At 35.9% G+C, this 20,008-nt stretch overlaps 1 protein-coding gene across 6 annotated transcripts in view; it reads right to left on the reverse strand.

Annotated features, from left to right (window-relative positions):
* The window catches only part of CD47 (CD47 molecule), a 71,131-nt gene that overhangs the window by 22,397 nt on the left and 28,726 nt on the right, over positions 1 to 20,008 (reverse strand). For all 6 annotated transcript variants that reach the window (XM_053564482.1, XM_053564480.1, XM_053564479.1 and 3 more), the window contains 4 exons: positions 10,680 to 10,787; positions 9,482 to 9,574; positions 8,375 to 8,467; positions 6,782 to 6,874 (listed from right to left, as the gene is read on the reverse strand). In XM_053564482.1, coding sequence (XP_053420457.1) covers positions 6,782 to 6,874; positions 8,375 to 8,467; positions 9,482 to 9,574; positions 10,680 to 10,787 — 387 coding nt within the window. The remainder of the gene's footprint in view (positions 1 to 6,781; positions 6,875 to 8,374; positions 8,468 to 9,481; positions 9,575 to 10,679; positions 10,788 to 20,008) is intronic.

Consider the following 20,008-nt stretch of genomic DNA (forward strand, 5'->3'; position numbering starts at 1 on the left):
ATAATTATAGTGTCAGAAAACCTAGAAGAAATAGATAAATTCTTGGAAGCATACCACCTGCCCAGATTGAACCAGGAAGAAACAGAAGAACTGAACAGACTAACAGTGAGTAGTGACACTGAACCAGTAATAAAAGGTCTCCAAAAGAAAAGCCCAGGACTAAATGGACTCACAGACAAATTCAACCAACATATAGAGAACTATAGAAAACTAACTATAGAGAACAAGAGAACTAACACCAATTTTCCTGAAACTGTCCCGAAACTCAAGGATAGTATTCTAACTCATTTTATGAGGCTAGTACTACTCTGATATCAAAAACAGTCAAGACCATACAAGAAAGGAAAACTACAGACCAATATCCATAATGAACACAGACACAAAATTCTTCAACAAAATAAACTAGTGAATTGAATCCAATAGAACATCAAACAGATAACTGTAATTTAGTGGGTTTAATACAAGGGATGGAAGGATGGTTTGCATGCAAATCAATAAATGTGATATATCACATGAACTGAACGAAGAACAAAAACCATATGATTATCTCAATACATGTAGAAAAAGCATTTGATGAAATTCAGCATCCTTTCATAATAAAAACCTTCTACAAATTAAGATAATAAAAGGAACATACCTCAAAATAATAAAGACCATATAGAACACACCCATAGCTGACATAGTGAATGCGGAAAACATGAAAGCATTTCCTCTAAGGACTGGAACAAGGCAAGGATGCTCACTTTAACCCCTCCTATTCAACATAGTACTAGAAGTTTTGACCAGAGCAATCAGGCAAGAGAGAGAAAAAAAAAAAGGTATGCAAACTGGAATAAAAGAAGTTAAATTATACCTGCTTGCTGATAATATGACCCTCTATCTAGAAAACCCCAGACTCCATTAAAACACTTTTTTGATAAATGAATTCAGTAAAGGTTTCAGGATACTAAAATCAGTGATCAGTCATCACCAATAACTATCTAGCTGAGAAAGAAATCAAGAAGGCAAATCTATTTACAATAGCAAACAACAACAACAAAACAAAACACCTAGGAATAAGTTTAACCAGGAGGTGAACAGATTTCTACAAGGAAAACTACAAAATACTGATGAAAAGACGTTGAAGATGGGACAAACAGATGGAAAAACAACACACGCTCATGGATCAAATTAACACTGTTACAAAGGCAATACTGCCCCCCAAAAGCTACAGATTCAATGCAATCCCTATCACAATACCAACATCATTTTCATAGAATTAGAAAAAACAATCCTAAAATTTAAATGAAACAAGAAAAAGAGCCCGAATAATCAAAGCAATTCTAAGCAAAAAGAATAAAGCTGGAAGCAACATATTACTTGACTTGAATTTATATTACAAGACTACAGTAACCCAAACAGCATCATACTGGTATAAAAATAGATCCATAGATCAATGGAATAGAATAGAGAACCCAGAAATAAAGCTACTTACAGTCAATTGATCTTTGCAAAGCTGACAAGAACAAGCATTGAAGACAGGACACCCTCTGCATAAACAGTGCTGGGAGAATTGGACAGCCATATGCAGAAGAATGAAACTGAGTCCCCATCTCTTATCATCTACAAAAATCAACTCAAGGTGGTTTAAAGATTTAAATAGAAGACCCAAGGAACATACCTCACACTATGACCTATTTTTTTTTTCTTTTTTTAAGAGACAGTTTCACTACATTGCCTAGGCTAGTCTGGAACACCTAGATTCAAGTAATTCTCCTGCCTCAGCCTCTCAAGTAGCTGGGACTAAGACTCAAAATTATGAAAATACTGGAATAAAATCTTGGGAAAACTTTTCTGAACATGGGTCTAAGCAAAGAATTATGACTAAGACCTCAAAAGCATAGGCAACAATGACAAAAACAGACAAATGGTACTTAATTAAACTAAACCGCTTCTAGAAGCAAAAGAAATAATCAACAGAATGAAAAGACCCATTGCATGGGAGAAAATATCTTCAAACTATTCATCCAACTGGGGACTAACATTTAGAATGCACAAGGAAACCAAATACATGTAACTCAACAAAAAATTCCCCAAATAATACCATTAAAAAGTGGGCAAAGGAAATGAATATATTTTGCAAAAGAAAATATACAAGTAGCCAACAGGTATATGAAAAGATGCTCAATGTTCCTAATTATTAGAGCAACACAAATCAAAACCACAATGAAATATCCCAGTCAGAATGGCTGTTATTAAAAAGACAAAAAATAACAGATGTTGGTAAGGATGTAGAGAAAAGCAAACTCTTGTACACTACAAGTAGGAATGTTAATTAGTGTAGCATCTGTGGAAAATAGTATGGAGATTTCTCAAAGAATTAAAAATAGAAATACTATTTGATACAGCAATCCTACTACTGGCTCTCTACTCAAAGGAAAATAAATCAGTATGTCAAAAAGATACTTGCACTCACACGTTTATTATAGTGCTATTCACAAAAGCAAAGATATGCAATCAACCTATGTATCCATTAACAGATGAATGGATAAAGAAACAGAATGGATAAAGAATTGGTATATGCACAATGGAATACTATTCAGCCATAAAAAAGAATGAAATCATGTCTTCTGTTGCAACATGGATGGGACTAGAGGCCCATTATCTTAAGTGAAACAAGCTAGGCACAGAAAGACAAATACAGCATTCTCTCACTCATAAGTGGATGCTAAGAAATGTGTTCACACGGACATAGAGAGTGGAGTGATAATGGAGAATCAGAAGAGTAAGAGGGGAGTATGGGGAGGATGATGAGAAATTGGTTAATAGGTACAATGTAAGTTATTCTGATAAAGGACACCCTGAAAGCCCTGACTTGATCACTACGCTATCTATGCATGTAATACAATACCACATAAACCCATAAATTTGTATAAACAAACAGGAAAACGAAAAAGAATTGGAAATGTTAACTGTATCTACCAATGGAATATTATATAGATAATAAAAATGACATGGTTTATACAAACTTAAAAAGGAAAATCTGATTTTATAAATATACCTGTATGTATATGTGTGTGTGTGTGTAAATTCTACATATTTATTCCACACCTGCATTATTCTAAAATATCTGAAATGTCATGGTAAGTACATTCCATCTGTTATTAGGTCAATTGGTATCAAAACACTGTTACATGCCCTTATAATGAACTAACTGGTAATAGGTTAAAAAAATAAGCATTGACAGAGAGGTCCTCCATCAGGACCACCTTGATGGAGGTCTAGTTAAAACCAGAAGCTTAACTGTCACAAAAAGGAAGTCTTCACCCCTTAAAGGAAGCTGCATTTGTTCTAGCCTGGCAACCAGGTTCTCCTCTTCACTTGAAGGGAAGGACCTGGGGAAAAGACACTAAGGAAAGTGGACTGGTCCCTGGGATGCCCTGGTCACCATGCTTATGGCCATCCAATTGGCTGGATTAAAAGACTGGGCACATCCTTCTCACATCAAGCCTTCTCCCCCTCAGAAAACCAATAAACCTGAACCCAGCCAGTGGAAAAAAAATTGTATTGACTCTTAAAAATAATGAATATAACTCTCCTATACATACAACAATCCCAACTTTACTGAGTTAAATTTCTTACACTTTTTTATATGGCCTAACATTAAGGTATTGTTCCCAGTTTCTTATCTCATTTTATAACATTAAAATGCTTCCAATAAAAAGGAATAAAAAATCCAATACAGTTAAAAAAGAAGGCAATAAAAAGTAAAAGTAAAAATCCTATTCTCTAAAACAACAATTAAGCCTACAAATTTAAATTGCAAACAATGAAAATTATAAAAATTAAAATTCTCATAGCAAGATTCACCTACTCTTGAATAGAGAGCTTGGATTTTTATTTTTCTAAACTATTTGAGAATTTTATTGCGTTTAAATCCAGACACAGTCATTAGGTTTTTCTAAAACAGAACATCTGCAATGAGTAAAAATTATTCTGAAAACATTTACAATTTTCACTTCCTGATATAAATGCTCAAATTTCTGACATTAATGTTACATACATTCAGATTTATAGTCAGATCGTGTGAGCAAAAGATAGCAATTTTCCTAGTCTACCACATTACCTAAAGAGCAACTTTCCTGTACCTTGCCTCTTCTCGCCTTTCACTGACCGATGTGCCTCCGAAGTCTGGCATCAGACAAGTTGATTTCAAGAATTAATTTAGGATACTTTCAAAATGTCAATAAAACTGCACTAAACTTTAAATTTACATAGAGTATTTATATGCTAACCTACGATAAAGAAAAAATAATTTTAGATACTTGTCAAGATTTCACTTTCATTTTAATTTTAATGTCAGAACAGTGACATCTGCAATTAGGAATGGAAGCAAGGAAGCAAGGTAAGGGGTGGCAGCCAGACGGCGCTGGGTCCCACCTGCAACATCACCACCAGACCTTCTGCTGATTGTGTTGATCATTACTCTTTGCCATAGATGTGGAAGGCAGGCAGGGGAGATGGCAGTAAAAGGTAATCCAGATAGTGAGGAATAAACAACAAATTGCTGCCCATCTGTCAAGGACACTTAATACTACTTCACCAGAGCTGTGTGAATACTGCAGGCCACACACTATGCTCAGGCACTCATGGGGAGCAATAACATCAACAGTGTCAGATTCAAGGACTAGACACGTGGCGATTGAAAAACTTAACAAAAATAGAATATGCATCAACACTCCAGATGCTCACTGTAGCTACCACACGAATGACAGTCTGTTTTATATGTATCAATTGTGTTGTATGGACTTAAATGGAATGAAATTTTTAAATTTCATTGAGAAACAATTAACATTTGTGAACTCAAACTGAAGATACGTAGATTTGGTTAAGAATTTTAATTATTTATCTGATAAGCATCAATTAAAGAGAGAGAATATATAATAGCATCTAATTCAATTATCAGTCACTAAAATTCAGAAATAAAGGCAAAACTTTTTTGAAAGTATTATGTAAGAGATATGGGAAATGATTTGACTAAAACAATTTAAAGCTCACTGCCCGAAGCTCAGTGGTTAGGATGCCAGTCACATACACTGAGGCAGGAGGGTTTGAACCCGGCCTGAGTCTGCTAAACAACAATGACAACTGCAACAAAAAAGTAGCTGGGCATTGTCACGAGTGCCTTTAGTCCCGGCTACTTGGGAGGCTGAAGCAAGAGAATCACCTAAGCCCAAGACCTGGAGGTTGCTGTGAGCTATTGACCCCACAGCACTCTACCAAGGATGACATAAGGAGACTCTGTCTCAAAAAAAAAAAAAAAATTAAATTAAAATTTTGTGGTGTTTTCTTTTTTTTTTTTTTTGCAATTTTTGGCCAGGGCTGGGTTTGAACCCACCACCTCCGGCAGATGGAGCCGGTGCCCTACTCCTTTGAGCCACAGGTGCTGCCCAAATTTTGTGTATTTTGTAGAAACACATAAAGCTCACCTAAATAACGCAGAAACACTATTTTTTTTAGTCAATTAATTTGTACCTTTACTTTATTTCAAAAATAAAAAGAGGTTTGTTTTTTTTTCTCCTCTAAGTGGGAGACTAGTATAAATCAGATTATAGGCAACATTTTCAGCTTAGGTAAGGTACATAAGTTACTATTAAAAGCATCTCTCTATATGTCAACAGGTATTATTAAAAGCATCTCTCTATATGTCAACAATAAAAATTTAGGCTGAAATCTGTTACAGAAATTTGGCAAATTAAACACAAAGGTTAGAAACAATGAAGTGAATTCCATTCTTATTAAGGCTGGGCACAGTGGCTTATGCCCAGCACTCTGGGAGGCCCAGGTAGGTGGATTATTTGAGTTCAGGAGTTTGAGACTACCCTGAGCAAGGGTGGGACCCCATCTCACAGAAAAAACTAGCGTGTGGTGGCCAGTATTTGTAGTCCCAGCTACTCTGGAGGCTGAGCCAAGAGGACTGACTGAGCCTAAAAGTTTGAAGTTGCTGTGAGCTATCATGCCAAGGCACTCTACCCAGGGTGACAGAGTGAGTCTCTGTCCTGAAAAATACAATAAATAGGACAGTGCCTGTGGCTCAAAGGAGTAGGGCGCCAGCCCCATGTAACCAGAGGTGGCAGGTTCAAACCCGGCCCTGGCCCAAAATTGAAAAAAAAAAAAAAAATTAAAAAATGAAATAAAAGTTATAACCAAAGGTTGGGCTTTTAAAAAAATAATTAAATTTGATTTTAAATTTAGTAAATGCCTAAATTTTAAAATTCAATGTCTTATTTTTTTGGTTTTTACAAGAAATGTTTTAAAGTCATGCACTGGAGGTCACTGCTCTTTAAGTTAACAAAATTGACAGACTTTCCGTCTTAATTTTTGTCTACTTAGGGGCATCTGTGCTTATATGAACAGTGTAAAAACAAGAGCAAGTGTGAGTCTCTGTCAGAAAGCACTATCATAGAAACAACAATTAAACATACTTTTCCTATTAAAATGGCTCCTCAAAGATCGTCCCTTTTACTTAACATAAAATAAATCTACATATTGTAACACAATAAATTTGTAATTTAAAAGAAGCTATCTTCTTTTAAATTAGGTTATAATCCAAACTTTTCATTAGTTTATATGCCTTCTACCTTCCTTAATTCCTCTCAAATCATTCCAACTATATTTTCTCATTTTGGGGGGTATCAATATATTTCTTAGGTCCTAAAATGGACATATCAACTACAAAGCATTTTCCAAGTTACGTATCTAAAATTTTTAGCATAGGTTAACAAAAATACGATTGACTTACCCACAAATTTCATATAAACTAATCCAAGTAATTGTACTAGAGCAAAGATACCCAAACCTGAAATCAGGACAGGGCCGTGTACTGGTGTACAAGCTGCAAAAACAAAGTTTTGGATTAGAAATGGGAATGAAATAAATAAGATTTTAAAATAAATTGATAATAATAGTAATAATAACAAGTTTTAAGGTAATTATATTTATAATGATTGAAAAATAAAAATTATCTATATATGAGTTTCATTGCTATTAACTCAGTAAAATGACTCCAAATTATTTAAAAAAAAAGCTCAACTCTGCATAACACACACCTTATTATACACGGACCAAGACTAATGAAGAATAGTGTGTACAAATTTTAAGGCTCCAGCCAGTCAGAGCTTGGTTATTATTTCAAAAGTTCTTCCACAAATATAGCCATAGCAGTTTGGCTGCTTGAACAATCAGCCCACAAGCCACATATATAGACATTATGCTTGTAGCAATGTGGAAAGTACTATTCTCACTGCAGGAAAACTTAGTTTAAAAACAAAAGCTCAGGGGCGGCGCCTCTGGCTCAAAGGGGTAGGGCGCCAGCCCCATATGCGGGAGGTGGCAGGTTCAAGCCCAGCCCTGGCCAGAAACTGCAAAAAAATAAAAAAATTTAAAAAACTCACAACATGAAATATTGTCAAGTTGGTACAGAAACAGGAAGTCTCATTCGTTGGTGGTGGTAACCGGTGGTGGTAATGCAAAATGAGACAGCCATTTTGATACTAAGAGTTTGGCAGTTTATTAACAAAACCAAACACACCCTTAACATAGAGCAATAGTATTCTTTGGTATTTACCCCAATGGAGTTAAAAAACATTATGTCCACACAAAAAATATGCACATAGATATTTATAGCAAGTTTATTCATGGTCACAAAAAAATGGAAAGTAACAAGATGTCCTTCAACAGGTGATGGCATAAACAAACCATGGACATCCACACAACGGAATGATATTCAGCTCCGAAAATGAATGATCGATCAAGGCATGAAAAGACACGCAGGAAAGTTAGATGCATATTTCTAAGTGGAAGAAGTCAATCTGAAAAGACTACATAATACAGGACTCCAACTAGAAGGTATTCTGGAAAACTGCAAAATGATGGCTACAGTAAAAAAATTAGTGTTGTCAGGGCTTTGGGGAGAGAGCAAGATGAATAGGTGGAGCACAGGGGAATTTTAGGACAATGACACTATTCCGTATGATACTACAATGGTGGACACAGGTCCTCATACAGTTTTCAAAATGCATAGAACATACAACATCATAAGTGAACCCTAATGTAAACTATGAACTCTGGGCAATAATGATGTTGTCAATGTTGGTTCATCACTTGTAACAAACGTGTTACTCTGGTGGAGGATCCTAAGGAGGAGGATCTGGAGGGGGTTAGGTTACATGGGAATTCTCTATACTTTCTACTCAAGTTTTTTGTGAACCTAAAACTGCCCTAAGAAAATATTAAAAGAAAAAGAAAGACAGAAAAAAAAAAGAAGAAGAAGAAGAAAGAAGAGGTCTGTCCAAGAGTAATCCAAATCAGGACTACAGGCAGATGTGACTCTTACCTGAAATACATAGACTCAGTCCAACCCCAGCAAGTACATAGACCAGCACTTGAATAATCAGTAGGGCAATGACGAAGGAGGTAATCCCAAAAGCTGGAGGAAGGTAAAGAATTTAACAGAGTATTTAAGAAGCAATCACTCCTATCCGTATTTGGTGCAATTAGGAATACCCTAGGACCAAAGACTGACTCTGGAGTTCCTTGTCATATGGCAGATGCTTTTCCATTTACTTCCACACAAGTAGTCAGCTCCAAGTTCACATATTCAGCAGCTTTCTATTTTCATGGTCAGCTAAGCTGGACTGGCAGTTTTTACCCTGATTCTTAGAATGATGCTGCTTTTACCACACTTGTGCATTTTGCAGTGGGGGTAGCTATTATGTTTGGCTTCTCCACATGCACAAAGAATTACTCTGGTGGAGAGAACTGTTATGCAAACATGTGATCATAAATATCTGATTCCATCTGGTACAGGAAAGTTGTAATTTTATAATGAATCAATACCTTTCTGATATACACTGAGTCAGTGACAGACTCTAAGACCAAGTGTTAGATGTGACTCTAATAATAACAAAAATATATTAGTGATTTATTTTCAAAATACAGTAGAAATAACACTAATTATACTTTGGATATCTATGCTATCTTTTAAAACTACAGTATCAAGGTTTGCTATTAACTAAAAAAAAGTTTCTACTATTTGTGATTTATAACCCCATTTTATATTAAAAGAAGTAGTCTTTTTAACAGAGAGGATTAACAAAAGAAGAGAAAGACTGTGTTTAAGATCTATTTATAAATTTAAAAAATTGAAATTAGAATATGAAGATGATTATTAAGATATTAATTATACTATTAAAATTATGCTGACTGGTATCTAGTATGTATGATAATTACATTTTCAAAATAATCAAATGCCTTAAAGACTTAGGATAACCTTAAAAGTAGTCTGAATGGAGAAATGTTCATGAAGAATAGCCTGGAAAATCTTTTAATAAATCATATTTATTTTAGTTGTAGAAAGAAAACGATATAAGAATATTTTCACCAAAATATTTAAATGAATGAAAATTGTAGGCAAAATCATGCAGTAACAACAAATGCTCACCTGTTTTAAACACATAGTAGTTAAGTATTATTAATAATCCTGTAGAAGTTACAATTAAACCAAGTCCAGTAGCATTCTTTATTGAATATTCACCTGTTAATAAATAAAAATATTTAAAAATATTTTCCTACATACTTTCCAATCTTCAGGAAGCTAACATAATTTATTAAATGTATTAATCTCAATACTACTCTTATAAACTTTGGAAAGTTTAAAAATATATGTTTCCTTCAAAGCTTCAGACAGAATTAGTGACAACTTTTGGATTATTTAAGACCCAAACTTAAGACATCCAAGTCTCAACGTGTTGAAACTTTAGATAGGCTCTACCTCTTTCTTACTATCTTACAGAATTCCAGATGAGAAACCTTGTACTCATCGTCTACCATTCCCTTCATTTGCTGTATTCAATATAGCCCCAAATGAAATTAATTGTTCTTTCAAATTGCCCTCTGAATTCACTTCCTTTCTCCCTACACCCCCACTAGTCCCAGAGGCAGCAGAGCTGCCCAATTTACATCTTTACATATTATACCTGAACTGCATTCTCCTCTAAAAACAATGGCTGGGTATTACAGTCTACCTCTGAATCCTGGCCTTTATTTGCTTTTCTTTTCTCGTGCTACAGGCCCTTATTTCCTACCTCCACAAACCTCCCCCAGATGCAACTGCCATTTTAGACAGACCTAGTTCTATTCCATGTCCTGGGCCACTGAAGTTTTCCTCTGTAGTAGGTGGTAAATCCCTAGAAATTAGTGGGTTCTAATCCCTGGATTCTGAGAATATTACCTTATATGTCAAAAAAAATTACATTATATGGCAAAAGATATGACTGAGTGAAGGACCTTGAAAGGAGGAGCTTATTCTGGATTATATAGGTGAATCCTAGTTCCAATCCTAGTTCCTTTTAAGAGAAAGGCAGAGGGAGATCAAACCAAAAAAAGAAAAGAAAAAGATTGTATTTCTTCATCTAATACAGAATCTAGAAGAGGCAAGGAATGAATTCTCCCCCAGAGCCTTTTGAGGGAACATGGCCTAGACAACACCCTAATTTCAGACTTATGAGCTCAGAGCAGCAAGCCACCCAGTTTGTGGTAATTTGTTCCAACAGCCCTAGGAAATGAATAAATGAATACACCCCCCTCCCCAAGGCCCTCACCTACATTCTACTTTTCCTCCTAGTAACTGTACATCTTACCTGGGACAAAAAGAATGGCTCCAACAATGATGATTATGGTGACCAATAGTCCAGCAACAAGTAAACCAATGGTTTTCTCGTCCATACGACCGGATCTATATTGAAGTGCTTTAAAAAACAACAACAAAGAATTATGATCTCAGTCACAAGTGAATCCACGTTGGTAATTTATAAGATAGGGAGACACAGTTGCAAACTTCATTCCATCAAGTCACTTCATATTTTTCATAAGCAAATGGTCCGTGTCATGGCAGTATAAACACGGACACTGAATTCACAGGTGATGCCTTATTGCCTTACATTTTAAAGAATGAAGTTCTATAAAATGGGCTTTCTCAAGTGAGGAATTATTAACATTTTGAGCTAGATAATTCTTTGTATATGGCGGCTCCTCTGTGCATTCCACATTGTTTCATAGTTCCCCTGGCCACTACATGCCAGATACCAGTAGCAGCCTCCAGTTGTCACTCAAACTCCAGTCAATCAAACTGTTTCCAGGCAATGCCAACATCCCCTGATGAGCAAAATCACCCCAGAATGACAACACATCACTAGTGTGCATCATGTGAATGGGAAGTAACTGGTTAATTAACAATATGGAAAAAGAGAGAACTTTGCTCCACCGTCTATAAAATTAGTTAATCCATCTGGAAATCTGGACATTTTGTTTTGAGAAAGAGAACAGAATTAACATTGGACCAATCACACTTTTGTGAAATCCTAAGGAAGAAAAAGAACTTAAATTGTTAACTAAAATATTTTAATACAAATAAATTACAAAGACTCAACAGAATTCATCATATATGTTATTGTTTCTAATGCTAGCTCTATTGTCAAGTGCCTAGTACCTTTCCTGAAAGAATGACGCAAAGGATGAGTCTTAAAGTGTTATTTCTTTTGCTACATATTGACCTTTTTGGTTGGTTAATATTAAAATTAATTTTGCATTGGGCGGCGCCTGTGGCTCAGTTGGTAAGGCGCCGGCCCCATATACCGAGGGTGGTGGGTTCAAACCCAGCCCCGGCCAAACTGCAACCAAAAAATAGCCGGGCGTTGTGGCGGGCGCCTGTGGTCCCAGCTACTCGGGAGGCTGAGGCAAGAGAATCGCTTAAGCCCAGGAGTTGGAGGTTGCTGTGAGCTGTGTGAGGCCATGGCACTCTACCGAGGGCCATAAAGTGAGACTCTGTCTCTACAAAAAAAAAAAAAAAAAAAAAATTAATTTTGCATCAAGAAAGTTATTTAAGGTAACCTAAAATAGAGGTTGTGACTAAAATTCTGCGGTGTGTCATCCACACGTGGATATTCTCCACGTCAGTAATCAATAGGTGGGTAACTGCTACAAGGGGGAAATATGTTAAATGTTATAGTTAACATTTAACTTACCTCTTAAATACTGTAAAAACAACGAGTAAATCCCTAAACGAGCATGACAAAAATCTATGTTTAAGGTGTACTATAGGCACCTGAAGACTTTTTGAATCCTTACCTACCCATATTGTAGGTTATGACCTTGATTTTAGTCTCTCTCTAAGCAATAAATAATAAATCCTGAAGCTGAATAACTGAAATCCACATTAATCAGAAAAGATCCCCAAGATTTTATATGATCTGTTACCTCCATCCAGTCTCAGAGCTCATGTGACTCTTACTCAAGTCATACCTCTGCCTTCTTATAAGGCACAGAGTTTGCACAGCTTCTTTATTTTCTAGGCCAGTGGTTCTCAACCTTCCTAATGCCACAACCCTGTAATACGGTTCCAGTAGGTCCTGACCCACAGGTTGAGAACCGCTGTCTAGGCTCAAATACTAGGCAGAATGAAATTGATTGTATGGGTCACAAAAGTCACAGACACAGAAAAAGAAACTTTCTCTTGACACATGTCACATTTTCCATTTTAATCCTATGTATATTATTATCTAAATAGACATTGAAGGTTCTGCAAGGGGTTGTAAAATTGAAGTTCTGTCAAATATACCTCACGATTCATCAAGCTTTGATAAGAGACTCTTTTGGGTTTAATTCAACACATGAAAGAGCTACTAAGATCAAGCAACAAGAACTGGCCTTATAGTACAGTATAATTGCATGCAAAAGGTTGACTGATGTTATTCTTAAAAAAAATCAAGGAGTTTGAATTTCATATAAAATTCTTCCTTTTCAGGCTTAGAAGAAGTGCTATAGGAGAAAATTATGCCAACAATAGCAACAAAAATAAAATACCAAAAACACTACGTAGACAAGTGTTCTACCATAGAATGGCTTTTTCCTTGGAGTAAAAGTATACTATATATTGAAGATAGTTTTAGTTCCTATTGATTGGACCAACTACTACTTATTTTCGAAGCCACCTTAAATTTGTCCTTAAGCTAAGCACCCATTTTTAACAAATATATAATCTGAGCATCCTAAATCCGAAATCCAAAATACTTCTGGTCCTAAACATTTCAGATAAGATACTCAACCTGGATTAGCAGGGTCAACGTACGTAATCACAGCCAGTGAAAAAGTATCTTCCTGGTTTTTTTTTTTTTTTTTTTTTTTTGCAGTTTTTGGCCGGGGCTGCGTTTGAACCTGCCACCTCCAGCATATGGGGCTGGTGCCCTACCCCTTTGAGTCACAGGTGCTGCCAGGAAATGATGCCACTTTTTTTCTTTTTGCAGTTTTTGGCCAGGGCGGGGTTTAAACCTACCACCTCCGGTATATGGGGACAGTGCCCTACTACTCTGAGCCACAGGCGCCACTAGTGGACCTTCTTAAGAGTTTCTTTAGGCTCATTTTCTTTGTCCACACTGGCCCCATTTCAGTAGGTCCCTAGCAAGTATGGGGTAGGGAACCTGTTGCTAGACCAGCTGCCAATCTTCTCAGAGTTGTTAACAGGCAAGGAATCTGATACAAACACCAAAGAATCCAATAATCTCAAGGACCTTTCATGGGTGATCTTTTACTATACGTAAATAAGGACAAATCCACTTATTAATCAAAACATTAAATGCAACAAAGAAAATAAATTCAAGTAATACCCCAAACACTTAGCATTAAGATACAAATAATTTAATGCGTTTTTAACAGCAGGTTCTTATCAAACTTCCTGCTTGGCAGGACAATCTATATAATTGTCTGTATGCTTAAAAATCTGTATGCTTTTAGAGATTTCCTTCAGCTAAAACTACTAACATTAAAACACAAAATAAAACATATGAAGAAAAAGAGTTATTTATATTTTAAACAAAAATCTTATAACCTGGTGATGCCTGACACAGGAATATCAAATTATCATGTGAGACAGTATAACATTTTTGTGAACAAATTAGGAATTCTAAAATTTTCCTTTTCATATCTTTCATCAAATAATTAGACCTTACAGCGACTTCTCAGAAATGTGTTGATTTGTTCTACGAATATTTACTGTGTACCCTACAATGTACCAGGCAGGCCGTTTTATTAGTTCTAAACCCCAGAACAAGCAGAAGGTTACTTTATTCAACAGTAATTGGTTGAGCATTATTAATCTATGTGACAATCACTACCTAAGTGTGACAGTGAACACAAAAGGCAAACACAGGGCCTGCCTGGAAAGGCCCTAATTGGTGAGAGCCTGTCTTTTGGGGGCAGGGGGTGGGAGGAAGGCAATTATTATCTGTAGATCTTCTTCCCTAGTTAAAAAGGTGAGTCTGGGGTGGCGCCTGTGGCTCAAGGAGTAGGGCGCCGGTCCCATATGCCAGAGGTGGCGGGTTCAAACCCAGCCCGGCCAAAAAAAAAAAAAAAAAAAGGTGAGTCTGTTCTACACTAAGAAGCTCCTTCACGTGTTTAATCTTGCAAAGCCACGTGAGTAAAGCATGTCTCTAGCCACCTGAAGAAACAGCTAAAGTTATAAATAGAAAATAAGGTTCTCTGTCTCTTTGCGACTGACAGAAAGCACATATAAGATAAAAGGTAGGTTATGGTTGATGATATCTAGTACAATCACTAATCAACATGGGGATAAAATTAAATCTATCATGTTAAGTCTTCAGGATACTCTCAGACTGGATGTGCCAAGCCCTATAGGGCCATATAGACTGCAGTCCATATACAACCCCCAAATCCAAGATTTCAATACCTGCTCAAAACCATGACATTTTGAGGGTCCCTTACCAAGCAATCTCTCTTCCTGAGAGAGACAGGAAGGCTTTCCAGTACAACGCATATTAGATTAAGCCTAAATCAACCTTAAAGGGAAATGTGTTTGGATTTCATTATTATAGTGCTATTTTCTGATAACTCTGGGGAAGTAACTTTAGAATCATTTGTTATCTGCTGAACTGAAAATCAATAGTTTTCAATGCAGAATAAAGCACATCTGACAACTTTTTACATAAATTTTAATTTTTAAAATTATTTAAATCACTATCTTTCAAATATTTACCATATTCATTTAAAACACACATATAAGGCTTTGAGAAACTGGTGATACAAAAAAATGAACATTAATGCAAATTATGTACTGGATATTTGCCAGAAGTCAAGTAAAATAATTTTATAATAAACTCCATATACTATCCAACTTGCTCTGATTAGACAACTCTGAACAACAAATACTGATGAAACATCATGTTCCCAGTCTATAGGACCTAGAAATAAAAGAGCCCAGCCTTTGTGTTAAAGAAGAGGATATCTCCCAATTGCCTTTTCTTAGTTCCAGACTTTTCCTGGTCTCATGGATGGTTTTACAATTTCAGAGTTTATGGAGCAAGTTGAGATGCATGGATTTAGAAAGGATCAAGGGATTAATAACTATACTTCTATAAAAGAGTAAAATGCTGAGCTATGGTTTTGTTCAGTTCTGCCCACAATCAGCACATGATCACATTATTTAATAATAGAATGTGATTATGTGGACAGGACCAAGGGGAAGGAAGCACTAGGAGTTCGAGATGATTTAATAGAACACACAGTAAACTTAATAACAAAGTCCTAATATTAGGGACTATGAACCAGGTCATAGAATGATTCTTGGTTAAGAATATTTGTTGTAATGTTATCTTACTTTCTTGGATACAAATTTCCTAGTCCAAGTTAGGGTATGTCTTCAGTTCTTCAGAATGATTTTTCTAATACGAAGAAACTCTGTCTCTTTACTTCTTCTAAATATGGTTTTATGGCCTAACTAAAATTCATTATTAAGCTGATCCTCAAGTCCAGATTCAAGGACTTGGATCTAACAGGATCTCAAGGCTGTCATGATAGAGAACTTTTTTCCTTGAATTTCCTAACAATGACTTCTATAGGAACATCTACCCAAATATCTCTGACCAAAATCCTTGAATAATCTTGAGCAGGAAAGAGAAAGTTAGAAAAGGAAAGATGCCTAGAATGAACAACATTGCAATAAACTACAGTAGTCCTCACTTTGTACTGTTCTAACAGTCATGAATTCCAAAAACCATGGTTTAGTTAAATAAGTCCCCCCAACACAGTTTTAATTTTAATCACCACAATACATTAACTGAGTAACTGCATGAAGTACAACTTCACTGCTATCTCTTCTGTCCACAGATCACTACATCGATAGTAGATGTGCACCATGATCAGTCATCAATCACATCACTTCTTTTGAAGACTGCTAGTGACTATTCAGTGCCTATCTGTTATTCAGTTCATGCAAAGACACCAGAGCACTGAGTTGTTTGTATTCCAGCAATAACCCAAGCAACATTTTATAATGGATAATCAAATAAAGAAGAAACTCGGCAAGAAAGATACAAGAGTGAGGAAACAAAAAGTGATAAATGCTCAGTGTGAAATTAAAAAGACAGACCACTAATGGAGTGAGAGAAGAAACAGCTGACTGGGGGAAGATGGACACTAGTGCCACCCAAGAGACTCTAAGGGATGCAGCCAGAGGAACTCGGTGAGCGCAGACTTACTGGCACAAATGAGGAAAGTAAGGAGGGAGGTTCTGACAAAAAGAAGGAAGATGTCCCAGGAAGTGACTGGCAAAAAGCCCAAACAAACAACAACAAAAAAAACTTCAAAAATAAAAATACATTAAAGGAAATCATTCATGACATGAAGAGTACAAAGGATAAAATGGTAGAAGCTAATCGAAACTTGGAAAAAGATAAGACAATTCACCAAAACATAGAAAAGATCCACAGTTATACAAGAGAATAGGTGTTGTTCAAACTACTCGATTAAATACTTTCATTCTCAATATTTTTAATAATGTAATTTACCATGTACTAAATACAGTTTACTGTTGTTTTCATTTCCCACTGCAATGCAATTATTACTGGTAGTAAGTAGAGTTTTTAATGTTTTGACAGAAAGTCTTAAAGGTCATAGAACAATAGCATTTTTTCTCATTCATTATTAAGATTACTTCACAGAGTTTCAGCTTACATGGCTGTGTCTGTACTCTCGCCATTCTGTGCAAAGAAATGATTCCCTGTATAGGACAAAAGTTCGAGGAAAGGTATAAAAAGAATAATATAGGCAGATCTCAAGGACTTTCAGAATGTTAGCCAGTTTTTTAGTTCTTTATATATACAGTTGGGCCTTAATCCTACGGAGCTAGAGGACTAAGTGGACAACACCTGAAACCAGTTAGAGACCATCTAAATGATAAAAGAACCAGGTATCCTATTAAAGAATGAGGACAAAGCCTGAAAATCAGCTAGGAACTTAATTGTTAGAGGTGTAGCGGACTGTGAGTTAGTCCAGCTTTCAGAACACAAAGTGTCTGAAAGGCAATGCTATCAGTTAAGGCTTGATTTTTGAGTCTAGCAATTTCTGAGCTGTCTGCTAAGCACAGAGATCCCGCTTAAGAGTTTGTTAAAAGTTAAAGCCAAAGGCAAAGATATTTAGAACCATTTCCCTGGAAAAGACCTTTGTCTTTGAAATGTGGCCTAGGGCTCGCCAAGTCCTGGCTGGGCTTCGGGAGTGTAGAAGTCTTCACAGGCTTCTTCCTCAGTGGAACCCGCACTATCTGGAGATGCAGTTCAAGATATAGTTCTGGTATAAAGAAAGTCTTTCTCCTCAAAGTAAGGGCATAACCTGCTGTCTTTAATGAAATTTAGCCTAGTAAAGGCCAAGGTTTTATCTTGGACCACAAAGACTCACATGCAGAGCCAGAGAAACCGCTGAGCGAAATCCCCTATTGTCAAGTATAGACCATAATAGCAATCAGGAAAACTTAAAGAGAACTAGAAATCTGGAAAGTGAAAGTCATGGGGTCTAAGTTACTATTAATACCTTGAGAGCTGTAACATACTGGATCTTATAAAACCCATACCAAGCAGGTGGAAAAGAGAGGTGCTTTTCTATTTGGTGGAAAGCTCAGGCCATAAACCAGATACTAACAGAAAAGTTAGGTTCAATCCGTGCAAAGACACGACAGAAGGCACAGGACAGGCACACACATGTCTCCTGGGCTGAAATGTGAGCACTACAGAGCCAGGGCAATCTGAGCCTCACTTCCATATTCTGAGCATTCAGCCTAGTCCCTAGCAATCAGTAGGCACTCTGTCTGGAGGTATTCACAGAATAAATGAACAAATTAGGTCACCCTTCTGCTCTACCAATAACAGTTTCACCTAATTATCTAGTGTATGTACAGATATAGGTTTACCCTTCATGGAAGAAAAAATCCTCAAAATAAACTCAAAACAGGGAGGCAGTATAGTGTAGTGGTAAACAGTTTTGGTTCAAATCCCAGTACTGCCAGCAAAGGGCTGTGTAACTGTGGGCAAATTGTGGGTTAGAAACTTGAACCTCATTTTCTCATCCACAAAACAGGAGTAACAATAGTAGCTAAGTCCACTGAGTTCTTGGCAGAAATGAATGTGATTTCAGATGTAGCATTCTTTGAACAGTGCTTGTCACACAAGAGCAACTGTGTCACAAATGTTTAGCTACTATTTTCAACACCTTTAAATCTGAGTACAGCGTAGGTAAATCAAGTACAGAGGCACCTCTTCCATACACATTGACACACCACATCTGCTTGTTTTAAGTTGAGCCAAAAAAATTTCTTTAGGTTCACAAGCATGTTCTCTAAAATAGAACCAGGAGAAAAAATATAAAAAAGAACATTCAACCTCATTAACACAAAAATGAAAGTCAAAACAAGAAATATTTTCACCCCTCAAATGGGCAAACATTTTAGAATTAGAATAATGTCCGGTCAGGATTGTGAGGTAAAATACAGGTATTTCATCTGCAATAGTAATTGATACAATGTTTCTGGAAACATTATGGCAGTATATCATCTAGAGCCTTAAAATATCTCTCCTGTTTCCAGGCTTACATATCTTTAGTAGAGTTATTTTCATAGTATCAAAAAAAACTGGAAACATTCTAAAATCCATCAAGATGAGAGTTAAGTAAATTATAGCGCATTTGTAAAAGTAGAGCACAGGCAGCGCTGACGAGATTTCTGAAGACATAGGGGGAAAATCAGAAAGCACAAGTATGAAAACTATATGAGTCATTTAAAGTTTTCTTTCTTTTTTTAAAAAACAGGGTTACAAAAGGAATAGAAAAAAAAAGAGTAACAAAAGGAATAGAAAAAAAAAAGGAAACACAAAATTCCCTAGAATACACCAACAGTTTATTTCTAGATTTTGAGAATCCAGATGATTTTTCTTTTTTCTCTGTAACTTTCTATATAGTATAAAATGTTCTAAAGTGATATATATTACTTTTAAAGTTATAAAAAACTGTCATCTATATTTATAAAAATATAGATGATACTGAACAGATTCAATCCTGGTTCCTTCTATTAAAAGTAATGTCATTAATGATAATGCTGTAATCAGCAAACATCTATCAATCCAAACTCAACAAATTCTACTAAATAATTTCACAGTCTTCCCTGCCCAAATCATATGACTAAAGCATGGGTCTGCCAATATGGTTACAAGCTTTCCCTAATATCTGCAATGACAGAATAGGTCTTGATGCTGTAACAGTACTTTTCTGGATATAAAAGGCTTACTGAAATTATAAGAAAATTTCCAAAAGAAGTCTAGACACTGTCTTGAAAGTAAGAGTTGTTGAAAAGTCTTGACAGTTGCCACTGTCAGCTCTTTCTTCCCTTTCTTATCCTTTCAGACAAAAGTTGAGAACATCTCTGAAATTACTAAGCATTTCCATGGTGCCATACATTGAGAAAATCTCTTAGAACATAGTCATCTCCCTATTATTTTTATATATCACTATAGATACATGTGGTTTAACCTTCTGAGTAAAAGTAAAATTCATGAAATATACAATATTTATAGCGGCCAACCTACTACCACATTTTACTAGCTTTTAGTATTTTAAAGGTCACAAAAATAAATTAAGT

The sequence above is a fragment of the Nycticebus coucang genome, chromosome 16 (genome assembly GCF_027406575.1).
Source record: "Nycticebus coucang isolate mNycCou1 chromosome 16, mNycCou1.pri, whole genome shotgun sequence".
NCBI lineage: Eukaryota > Metazoa > Chordata > Mammalia > Primates > Lorisidae > Nycticebus > Nycticebus coucang.